Genomic DNA, 12,334 nt, shown 5'->3' with positions numbered 1-12,334 from the left:
CACTTGGTCTAGAAACTGGAGATTTCGCATGTACCCCCATTAGGAAAACATTTTCAAAATATCCACCCGTGCCAGGATGGTTCAGCTAGTTTTTTTATCTTTTCATAATGTAGAAGGGAACTAGTCAATCATTAGATAAATATTTCTGATGTCTCCGTAGGTTGTTTGCGCGTTTTGCGTCCGCCGCTTCTGGTCAGCCGAGGACCTACGTCGCCATATGCGCACCCACTCTGGAGAGCGGCCCTTCGCCTGCGACCTCTGCAGGCGCCGGTTCACCCTCAAGCACAGCATGCTGCGACACCGGAAGAAGCACCGCGAGGATACCGACGACGAGGAATCCTCGCCAAGAGAGGACACTGCTACCAACGGGTAAGGGATATTGAACTTATTCACTTGTCTTGTGGTCAGAACCCCTTGTAACCTTTTCAGTGTACCAACGTAAAAGGCCTTCACACACCCAACCTATTATTGACCCAACCTAATAAATTGGAATATCCATATAAAATATTCATCAATGGTACATTGAATTTAAAGAGATATTGAGGCTAGTAGGGATGTTACAAATGAACTGATGTTTTGGGATACCCCAGTTCAGAAGTTTCAGTTGACATTGTCAACGATTCATTTATAATTTTTGTTCTAGGTACCGCTACCAAGAAGATGACTCTGGTAACGAGATCCCAAACAACGTGAACAATAACAACTCACCGCCCGCGGCTCCGTACGACAAGAAGCTCAAACTACATATGACGTCACGCAAATACTCTTCTGAGCCCGAAAACGACGCGGAAAATGGCGGAGACCTCATCGGGAAACTCCTCGGTATCCCAGACAAGACTATCATTAACAAGCTCCTGTCATCCGCGGACGAGGCGGCCAAATTCCTCGGGGTAAAAAAATGAGAGTACGCTTTAGTCCTCGTCGCGCCAGCTAGGTTCATCTTAGCGCCGCGAGGACTAAAAATTCCCTTTGTAAAACCTAACACTGAAGAAAGCAAGACGTGTACAACGCCATCTACCAACGAATAGCTGTATTAAAAGTTAATAATTTAGTTTTGTGCTGCTACCCGCTATCTACCAATGAATAGATATATCAATAATAATAATGCGTCCAAATTAAGGATAGGAATTTTCCGCCATATGGTGACGTCTTAGCTGGAAATTTAGTTTTAGTCAATAAATCAATAGCTTAGTATTGTAAGAAAACCGTTTTATAATCAACATATTTAACTTGCAAACCGTAATTACCAAGTGACAGTTGATAGATTAATATTTTCCTATTCTTAGTTTTGTACGATATAAATACGTCTTTCAAGCATAAAAATTATGCTAATTATTTTTTATTTTTATCAGTACTTAATATTATTTATATATTGAACTAACAGCGCCATCTATCAACGAATAGATAGTATTGTATTTCCGCTTAGCGCCATTTATACGTATCGATTACTTTTACGCATAAATTACGATACTATTTTATTCTACAAAATGATTTTGTAAATAAGATTTATTTTTAAGATACAAAGGGTGCCTTTAGCTGCCTTCATATAGTGTAAACCGTCCTATTCTGCCTTATTTCTAGGTATTGTTTAGTATGAAAAAAATTGTGGGTGTAAGCAACGAATATTTATAGTGCCAGTTTTATATAAGTACACCGTCACTTTTAAATTTATATGACGCCTTAATATAGGCATCATATAAATTTATCGACGACTTTCTTATATGGTGTGTCAATAAATTCTATAGTTAGTAAGTGACGAAAATATGCATCGATATCTAATATTTTAAATATATAAATAATTAGATAGCTATAACACGTTTGCATTTTCATCTAGTCCCATTGTATTCACGTTTTATGACTTCATTCACGTAATTCCATTTCGTATTTTCATAGTTGTGAATTTCAGCCAAAAACTTTTCGCAAATCCAAAATTTTCTAGTCAATTTTCTCTTAAAACGTTTTAAAATATTGACCTAAATATAACCAAATATCAGTTTAAATTCACTTTTATATTAAGTATACTACTATAGGGTACTTTAGTGTTCGATAGATATTCAATAAGCCTCATATCATAATATCCTACCAATGAATAGTTGCATACTTTGTAATTGTATTGCAGTAATGCGTAGTATACTAAGTATTCTTGTCTGCCTTACGTATTTTATAATGCATTGATTTGATAGGAATAAAATAAAAGGAACACGTTTTCTATTCTTCTTCAATATCATAATTTTCTACACATTTTTTCCAGTCATTAAAAATACATACCTACCTCCAAAAAAATATTAGACTCGTAGGTAAGTACCTTTGGATATTTTTGTTTCTGGTCCTTCAAAATTTTAAACCTAAATTATTTCTTTGTACTCTTATTATAACAGTTTCGGGTGTTCTTTCTTATTCTCTCAAGTCAATGCATGTATTTTTTAAATATTCGTATACTTAATATTTTTCTTAAAATACTTTTGTGTAAATAAATCAATATAAAAAAATAAGTTGCATAGTAGGGTAACTTTTGTTTGCTCAAATCCATGGCATTTCTTTATGACAAAGACTAATTGCTTGTAAGAAAGTTTAGGATCTCTTTTATGATAAACTTGTATAGCTAATAAAAATAATATAAACCAAAGGAGTCGGTGAATTTTTGTTTACCGAGAACGAAGTAGTTTTTGATATTTTTTTTTAAATATGTTTTTGTTAGATGTATTCGAAGAGTTAAAGTTATTTTATTTCAATTTTAAGTATATTTCGGTGCATTATTATTGTGTTATGGGTTTAAAACTCGATATAATAAAATTAGTTTTAGTTAAATTCAGTCTCCTCTTAAGGATTGACGAATCATACGCTAGAATATACCTAAGTTCGAATTTCGCTTTGTATCATAAAAGACGCTACACTATATACCAAATACAAAATATAAAATATAACTTTGATGATGTATACTTTATTATTATCAATACATATTTTTAATTAAGTCAGTAAAATATTATAAAGGTAATATCTCTTGCATAAGCAATAATATTGTAATTAGATAATAAATCATCGTTATTCAACGAGTTTGTATTGTGTCACTGAAGCTTAGTTATTTTTTTTATTAATAATATAAGTAATAAAGAATTAATTAGTATTGCAATTTCAAATTTCGATATCCTGCTTAATGTCAATTATAGTTAAACGGAATGGAAATGTTTCAAATTATGTAAATTATTCTTTCCAATTTTCGTGTTAAAATAATTTGCTGTACTTTTACGGTCAGTGATAACGTTGAACGGATGAAAAAAATATACGATACCTGTGGTTAAGATATAATATAATTACTGTCAACGTATTATTACTTTTAAAGTATAAGTTTAGATATTAAATTATCTCGTACTTATTTAGTTATAGATTTAAATTAAGATATATTTATAAGATGTGGCAACACCGCTTGGCCTTTCAAAAGTAGTTCGTGTGTCTTAATATATTATTGTTATTTAAGAAGTTTACAGTTTTAAATAAATTAAAATTTACCAATATTAAGTATATGCATGATTAAATGGTAGTAATTATAATTATTATTCATTATTATCATAGATTGTGTATTAAATGTTCACTTTTGCCTCTCTTACTTTTTTTTTGCAATACGAGTGTCGTTTTAAAAACGTTTTTGTGAAATATTATAATACTATGGTGGATTAATAAAGAAATACTGCTTTTAATATTCATTGTTTTAATTTAACAAGGGCAACTCTATCTGCAAAACTAAGAAATCAAAAAATCAACTGCGAAGTCTGTGATTCATTATTTAAATAATATAATATTATGTTGTAAATCTTCCCTTAATATGTTGAAATAGCGCAAAAAATATAAGTAATATTGGATCCACTGAATTACCGACTGAAATAATCTGACTTTATCTTAATTAAGACCACAAATCCTTTCTGTTTTTTTTTGTCTTTTAGATAAGTACACAATTCCTTGGTTTTAGTTTTGTCAATCAAAGAGGATATTTAAAGCATTTTAAATAAGATACCTTTACAGTTCGCGACAGGTCAACATGACAATTCTTACAAGTAAATACAATTAATACAGTATTCGTGCATTCCCTTCTCATTCTCAAAGTATGGCCGCTGATTGCTATTCACCACTAGATGGCAGTCCGGAGTAATTGCTGTATTTGCTCTTTGAAGATGTCGCTCCTCTACACGTCTTTTGGCCACAGATGAACAAATGAATTGATTTATTGATATATAGCGATAGTTCAATGAATTACTTAACTCAATGATTAAACCTTTTGTAATATTCTGACATCGACAATTTAGATTAGAAATAATTCCAACTTTAAATAAGTCTTCCACTTTGAACGCATTTTATAGCTATTACTGAACGATTATGTACCTACCATAAATGTGTTTGGGGATACCAGCTATCAAAGATACCACAGTTTTAGGGGAAAATTTAAGAATATAAATTCTATAAAACCCAATTAATTTGAAATTCAGATCAAATCAAATCAAACTTCTATAATGCGAATATGGGTAAACAGTGCAGATGTCACAAAAACAAAAAGGGTACAGCCAAATTCTGCCTTTAAACATGCATTATTATGTTATGATATTATAACTTGTTAAATAATTTAAATAGTATAATTATTAATTAGTCACATTAAATTACATTATTATTAATTGAGATGAGCATTTTGCATTTTTCTACATCAATCTATCCTACCCCCCATATGTTTCATCCCAAATTCTAACTACATAGTGAGTCAAAGGTTTGAATAGAATAATAATAATGAATGGTGCATAGGGAAAAATTATAACAATGTGAGAAATATTGAATTTCAATATAGCAACCCAGAATAGTCGAATTAAGGAATTTGAAGAAATAGGAAAGAATTGCAAGACGGCGTCTTTATTTTCAGATGCAATTGCCATAATTAAAGTGAGAATTATAAAATATTACGTGTTGTCCTTGAATAAATAACGAAGTTAGCTCGGGTATGTATAAATTGTTTATTTATTTAAATTTGGAAGTGTCTAGTTTAGCTTGTTTTCTATGCAATCCATTATATAGTGACGTACATAAAAAGAAAACTAATGCACTATTCTTCTGACATATTATTATAATGTTTTTGTATATTTGTCTAACGGGACAATCAATTAACAGTTTAACATAGAGAAGTTAATTTGAAGTGGTGATAAATTCATTTGTTTATATTTATAACCGTTGCAGGAATAAAAATACTCCAATATGGGTGATCAACAATTCTTTCTGAAATGGAACGACTTTCAGACGAATATGGTAACTTCTTTTAGGCATTTGAGGGACGAAAAAAGTTTTACAGATGTGAGTATGTTGTGTTGTTTACTATTTATTAGTAGGTAAGCAGTTTGTAAACTTATAACCCCTTCTAATTTTTTATTTACAGACCCTTCTATTAAAATGCTAGACTCAGTTTTTGTATACAAAGTAATACTTAGTTATTAATGCATCGTAAATGCTAACAGCTAACATTTTTCTGATACCAATATTACTAACTAAAGGACAATAATCAAAATAATAATGGGAATTGGGAATAGACTTTACATAGCAATGACAATATTAAGTAATCCTTGAATAAACCTTGATCTCAAGTGTCAATTATATTATCACTATCCGTATTATAAATGCGAGATGTGTGTTTGTTGTTGTTCTGTCCTTCAATCACATTGCAATGGAGCAACAGACTAATGTGATATTTTGCATAGTTAAAGAACTGGAGAGTGTCATAGGCTACTTTATCTTGGTAAATCAATGAGTTCCTACAAGATTTTGAAAGACCTTACAGTATGTACCAGACAGTATTAAATATGTAAAAAAGAAGTAGATATGTTACATAGCTATAAATAGTGAAGAATAGAAACTACTGACACTTGTGTCACATTTTGGAGGGTAATCTATTTTATTCTCATGTGTTTGTACATTCTGTCAATTATCACCGAGTACCAGATCTTATACACCACATAGTATTATAAATTCTAACATGTCTATGGTATGACTTTTACAAGTGCTTTTGAACCATCAAACTAATCATAATTTAGCACTGATTTGGAATGCTGGTATAATGTCACTGTCTAGTCTACTGTACATTTTTGAATAAATAAAACTGGAGCTGTTGGTCTTTCGGTTTCAGGTAACACTGGCGTGTGAAGGACAGACGTGTAAAGCACATAAAATGGTACTTTCAGCGTGTAGTCCCTATTTCAAAAGCTTATTAGAGGCAAGTCTTGGAATGTTCTTAATACCTTCTTACTTATTTTGGTGGTACAAGCCCTTGTAGGCCTCTATAATGTTTATAATTGATAAACCTCCGCTGTCCATCTGCCCATCAGTCTTTGTTAGCAGGTTGTATCTCGTGAACTTTAAAAGGTTGAGTATGGAAATTTTCACAGAATGTGTATTTCTATTGCCGCTGTAACAATAATCAATAAAAATTTGAAAATGACCAACTATGAAATTTAAAAAAAAAATTAAAAAGTGGTATCTTTTGTACAATGGAACCCTCTGTGTGCAAATCTGACTCGCACTTGACCGATTTTTCCCACTGAGTTCTTACAAACAAACCTTTCCCTTTTATATTATTAGTAGTATAGATTGAACCAATGTATTTCCAGGAGAACCCATCAAAGCACCCCATCATAATCCTGAAGGATGTGTCATACTTGCACCTGCAGGCAATATTAGAGTTCATGTACGCCGGAGAAGTCAATGTGTCTCAGGAACAACTGCCCGCATTCCTCAAGACTGCTGCCCGCCTTAAGGTGAGCTTCATTTTGCTTTTATGTATTTTAGATTGTAGTTTGTCCACTTACTAGGGGGCTATGTTGGTCTATTAGATGTACAACATCAAACGAGTCTCACGAAGCCACTGGATTCAGGTGGCGCAAGATTATGACATGTAAAAGTCCCTATGAGAGTTCCATGCCCAGAGGTGGATTTCTATCGGTTCATCACTAAAGCATTTATTGTTTAAAACTTATAAAACTTTGAAAAATTTGAATTGCAGCCAGGAATCGAACCCCCGACCTCTCGAAAGAAGGGGGACGTCTTAACCACTAGGCTATCACCGCCGCTCTCTCCACTAGCCGCCCCCTGTCTAGCCCTATCACCCTGTATTCAATCTTAACCTTATTTTAACCTCTTCTCTTGGTACCAGGTAAAAGGCCTAGCCGAACCGCCACCACAGATGCCGAGCATCAAGCGGGAAGGGTAGCCCAGTGTTAAAGACTCTAGTGAACGCAAACACCAATGTAAAAATAACAATTATTATTACACCCACACATATTTTTGTATGACAATTTTTTTGACACCCCTGTCTTACTTAGCTAGACTTAGGGCTGATTCACATTAGGGCTTTATCTCATTTTATTTTGGTGTTATAACTGCAAAAACTTTGTGTTTTTTAATAAAAAAATTAAATTTATTGAATGTTGGCGGTAGAATGCTAACTTGGCGGATATTAAAAAATATTAGAGCAATAATAATAAATAGATTATTAATAGCGAATCTCAAAAGCAGAATGAACCGCTCCTTTGTTTCTCCAATATTCATACTAATAAAGAATAATCAGCTATAAAAGCTGATCCGCTGAACCGATTTTGATCAATGTTACAGAGATAGCTTGGATCCCAGAGGCGACATTTTTATCTCGTAAAATTATGACGCGGTATTTTAAAATTTCAACGCGAACGAAGCCGCGGGGGTTATCTAGTATATTACTAAAAAATATCAGTTCCAACAATTTGGAACGGATACAGTACGCGTCACGAAACTTGACAAAGGAGACAACGAGACGATGCTTTTGCGAGATTTCGTATCAAAATTCTTAGATAAAATGTTAGCTCCATATAAATTATTATTATTTTAGATCCATCAACATTCATCATCACATATTTAATATTATTAAAACAATCTTATGTAAAATTATGTTACAAACAAATATTATATTGAGTATAATATTTATATCTTGCACAAAAATGATTTTAAACAGTTGGGTAACAAGTTAGTGATATTACATGTGAGGCCCCTAAAAGGGGGCCTCATAATAAAGATGATTTTTAATAAATGTGTGAGAAATTCGTACCTACTGACTTAACCCGGGTCCAAAAAACCGGAGGCCGCTGGTATTTTATCATACATTCATCACTTATGTTTCATGTTATATTTAAATATAATAGAATAAAATGGCAATAATATTAATAAATCGCACCTGCAACACGCATTATTGCGTTGTCGTTAAGTATAAAAGCGATGCGTGACTTGTATACAGAAAAGTTTTATTACTATGATAAAACAGGGTCTTCTTTCACTATGACATTCAAATTGTATCTGATTAACAACAATTTGGGATGTCAAACTTGACAGCTCTTGTGTGGAAGGTGTCAAAAACTAATTTTGCGCATAATAATGATTTAGAGAATGAGGACCCTGATAGATGTGGTTGCCAGCACACTTTAGACTTCCAATCTTAGTTACCTTATGACCAAAGTATTAGCTTATAACCTCCGGACCTTTGACCTAAAGTCTGCTTCGCAATCACATCAAGATGTCTACAGACTATATAATTGCTGGAACTTCAATTTTAAGGAAATATACCAAACATTTGATTGTCCTATTAATTTGTCCATACAAATAAAATATACGTCTATTCGTTTAATTACATTAGAATACCAATATTTAATTTTGGTTAAGTTGCTATAGGGCAAACAATTGTTAAAAAAAACAGCATTTTGATATAGTCTATTAGAGATTACTCCACCAACGGATGCCTTATGATACTTTCCAATACAAATGTTGATTCTGTTCATTCTATTTAGAAAATATCTAATTTGTTAATCTAACAAACATTTATTCTTTCTTTAATGAAGGCTTTCTCAGATTAATAAATGTAGTATTCAATCTATCATTCCGTTACAATAATCTTCCCTCGAAGTGAACGACTGTTTGTATTGGAATGTTTTAATAACTATATCTGTTAATATTATAAGGTGTTGTTGTCTGTGTATAGTTTACATTTCAATTTAATCTACGACGTATGTCTATAAGACTCATTTTTATTTTATTTTTGCTTTCGTGCTCAAGAAAAGCATAATAATTTTTTTTAGGTTACTTTCTGTAGTTTTCCTTTGATTTCTTAAGCTTAAGCTTTTTTTGTCAATATTATATTATTGTCTTAGTTTAGATGTAGGTCGTGTAATGAGAGCTAGCTCAAACGTTCTCAGCCTCTAGTCCTCTGGGCCCCCAGCTCGTAAGGGGCCCAGAGTGCTAGAGGCCTCCTGGCATAAGGAGCCTGGAGTAAGTTGAAACTTTTGATTCATGTTATGAAGATTCCCTGAGTATGTGCCAGTTCTTATTATAGAACCTATATTAATATGTAATTACTTTTTTAAGGAGGCCTACTGTGGCGTCAGAGGAAATTATCGTAATAAATAATCTACAACAAAGTGAAATAATAAATGATTAATATGCGTTTCAAATAAGAACATCGGCTAGGTATTCCATAACTCGGATACTAATCCTTGCGATCGTGATACTAAATATTATGTACCTACTAATCAAACTTGTACCGCCAACAACTGAAATATTCGCTTCACTTTTAGTTTTATCGTATTAAATATAGGAATTACAGAAAAAAGTGCACAGTAAATAAATGTAGGATTGAAGTACCAACAAGTTTGTCATTACCTCAGTATGGCGGACCTCTTCTCATTTGAAACACGTAGTAGGTAATTTGTAATGCAATTTTACTTATCAACTGCCGCCATTGTAGATCTCAGTATAAAACTTCCATAACGGCATTAGCACATTACTATAATATCAAAAAGTAGTGTGTAATCAAAATGCAAACTTAGTACAAATTGTATTCAACTTTTTTAACCTTGAATTTTAAATAACGTTCTCAAATCTCAATAATTTCTTTTTTTACTTTAGTATAAATATGGTGCAATGACATTTTAATACTAATTTATATGAGGTCTAAACTTTTCACCATTAATTTTCAAGGTATTGCATCGCAATCAAATATTTAATTGTAATTGAATTATGAAGTTAGTATAGTGCGCGCAAAACAAGTTGTCCAATTTGAAGTCGTAACATGACGGTTTGCGTAGTTCATAGACTAAAGATACGTTGGACTTCGTCTGTGGTGGCGTTTGCTGGCGCGCGTGTTGTGACTTTTTGGAGTGTTTTTTTTTTGTTAAAACTGACTGGAAAGCGCTCTAAGGGGGTGCCGTGCGTATGTCGGCGAGCGCCGGCACAGACGGGGTCCATACTTGTATAGTTTAGCTAACTTGTTACAAATAACTACAAACTTGACATTGGCTAATCATTGTAAAAGCCAGACGAGAGAGAAAATAAAATAAGATACGCTAGCCCGGCCATAGAAATATTCATCCAAGAACCCGGCTGAAATAGTATTTTATAGTTTTGTATAGTGCGCAGTCATATGCCTCGTGTTCAGAATTCAGATTGGATTACTTATTTTGCGCACACTATACCATTAAGTACCGGATTTATTTTATTACCCCCATAATACCCACATAATATTATGCTGTTGGCTTTGTTCAACATGTGGATTTTTTTCTTTCGTTTCTTTAGTGCATTAATTTAGTAAGTATTAGTATATTAGTGTGTTCAGCCTTACATTATTCTTGTTTTAGCCAGCTTCTTTCATGTTAGGGCCTGGTCATACAACGCGCGACAGTATTTATGACTTGTTTCATGGGCCCAAAGCACACGGCCCATCCGTTTAACTGATTTTGACGATATACACAGATATCTTGCATCCCAGGGACCGACAAGGCTACTTTTCGTCTGTAGGAGCTGTTATAGCGATGACGCTTCGCTGCTGCCACTCGTTCAGTGTGACGTCCCGTCGCGCGTTGTTTGACCCGGGCTTTAAACCGTAATGATAGTTGTATAAATGTAAATCTGATATTTTTAGACAGAGTAACGGAATTTGCTGAATAAATACTTAGTAATCACGTGAACTAGTTTGTAATGATTGAAAGAATATGAAAGATTTGTAATTTTAGATAATAATAATAAAAAAATAAAATTATAATTACGGTATTACAGTGTTTATTTTGATACAGTTCTCGCTTGAAGTTTTAGTAGGTACTTTCGATTTGATTGAGGTAGAAACCAAAGGCATATACATTTGATAAAAACTGCCATACCCCTTCCAAGTTAGCCCGCTTCCATCTTAGACTGCATCATCACTTACTACCAGGTGAGATTACAGTCAAGAGCTAAGTTGTAACTTGTATCTGAATAAATAAATAAAAAATGTGCCCTGAATTCTCGAGGGAACTCAGGGATGACAAACTTAACTAAATAAACTGGAAGTCAAACATTAGTTAAATTCAAAATTTCATCCAAATCGTTAGAGACCTTTCCGCAAAATAATTTTATACTTGAATTTCCATGGGAACACGGATGTTTCTGGACGAACTCGCCGTCCGAACGACTGATCGACTATATTACTAAATAAAATGTTTGCCGGTCCCGTTCCTGTAAGCCTGGAGGATTGCTGTCTGGACGTGTCAACCGACTGTATAATTGTTAGGCTGTGGTCGTGGCGAAAAGTGACTAAAAGCGATCGCGGCTCGACGTGCTGCTGGTTGAATTTTTTAAGACTTCAAAAAAAAAAAAGGTTTTTAGCTCGATTTGTATGCAATATGTATGTTTGCACGTGTCTATGTCCACGATTATCTCGCTTCTGGCTTGACCGATTTGAAAGTAGGTATTTGAATACGGCTTTTTTAATATAAACTGTAAAGACAATCCTCATGTGCGCGTACTGGCACAGATTACATTAATAGGTATTGGCAGTTGACACACGCACTGCCACAATTCACGTTGACTGTGCCCATAAAGTAAGACTCAGCGGGGGTAAAACAAACATACTTCCAAAATATGCCGTTGCCCGTCAGTAGAAGTCGCTGAATTGAATCGAAATCGTTCCAGCTGTTTTCCGAGAGAATAAGACCAGCTTTGGTGTAATTTGTGTCTAGACTCGAGTGGTGTCTCGGATTATAGCGGACTCGGACTGATTTTAATGTAGTCAATTAAAATTGGAAAATTAGTCCACAGATCAAATGACATTTATTCAAATTTAAAAGTGAAGAATCGAGGGGACTTCGTCCGCGATGGCGTTTGCTGGCGCGCGTGCTGTGCTTGTTTGGAGTGTTTTTTTTTTGTTAAGAGTGGCTGGTTTTTGTGTTAGTTGGTGTTTTTTGGTGGTGGAACTGACTGGGAAGCGCTCTAAAGGGGCGCCGCGCATATGTTGGCGGGCGCCGGCGCAGACGGAGTCCAT

At 33.7% G+C, this 12,334-nt stretch overlaps 2 protein-coding genes across 3 annotated transcripts in view; both read left to right on the top strand.

The window, feature by feature from the left end:
- The window catches only part of LOC123865150 (ras-responsive element-binding protein 1-like), a 33,851-nt gene extending 30,154 nt beyond the window's left edge, over positions 1-3,697 (top strand). The window contains exons 5-6 of the mRNA XM_045906005.1: positions 161-369; positions 644-3,697. Coding sequence (XP_045761961.1) covers positions 161-369; positions 644-902 — 468 coding nt within the window. The 3' untranslated portion in view covers positions 903-3,697. The remainder of the gene's footprint in view (positions 1-160; positions 370-643) is intronic.
- Positions 3,698-4,824: 1,127 nt separating this feature from the next.
- LOC123865172 (longitudinals lacking protein-like) lies at positions 4,825-11,088 on the top strand. 2 transcript variants are annotated; one of them, XM_045906050.1, is made up of 5 exons: positions 4,825-4,920; positions 5,212-5,325; positions 6,152-6,238; positions 6,633-6,779; positions 7,175-11,088. In XM_045906050.1, the coding sequence occupies exons 2-5, from the start codon at positions 5,230-5,232 to the stop codon at positions 7,229-7,231; spliced, it is 387 nt and encodes a 128-aa protein (XP_045762006.1). In that variant the 5' UTR covers positions 4,825-4,920; positions 5,212-5,229; the 3' UTR covers positions 7,232-11,088. The 2 variants fall into 2 exon arrangements, with proteins under 2 accessions (XP_045762006.1, XP_045762005.1); XM_045906049.1 differs by having other exon boundaries at positions 4,833-4,976.
- Positions 11,089-12,334: the final 1,246 nt, after the last annotated feature.

Source organism: Maniola jurtina, chromosome 5 (genome assembly GCF_905333055.1).
Source record: "Maniola jurtina chromosome 5, ilManJurt1.1, whole genome shotgun sequence".
Taxonomy (NCBI): domain Eukaryota; kingdom Metazoa; phylum Arthropoda; class Insecta; order Lepidoptera; family Nymphalidae; genus Maniola; species Maniola jurtina.
Note: the sequence above shows the minus strand (reverse complement) of the source record. Positions and strands in the feature narration are given on the sequence as shown.

What these genes read in the sequence shown, in the direction of transcription:
- LOC123865172 (XM_045906050.1), top strand. Translation starts at nt 5,230, where the DNA reads ATGGGTGATCAACAATTCTTTCTGAAATGGAACGACTTTCAGACGAAT. An exon ending in ACGAAAAAAGTTTTACAGAT is followed by an intron (nt 5,326 to 6,151) that starts GTGAGTATGTTG and finishes TTTCGGTTTCAG; the next exon opens with GTAACACTGGCGTGTGAAGG. An exon ending in AGACTGCTGCCCGCCTTAAG is followed by an intron (nt 6,780 to 7,174) that starts GTGAGCTTCATT and finishes TCTTGGTACCAG; the next exon opens with GTAAAAGGCCTAGCCGAACC.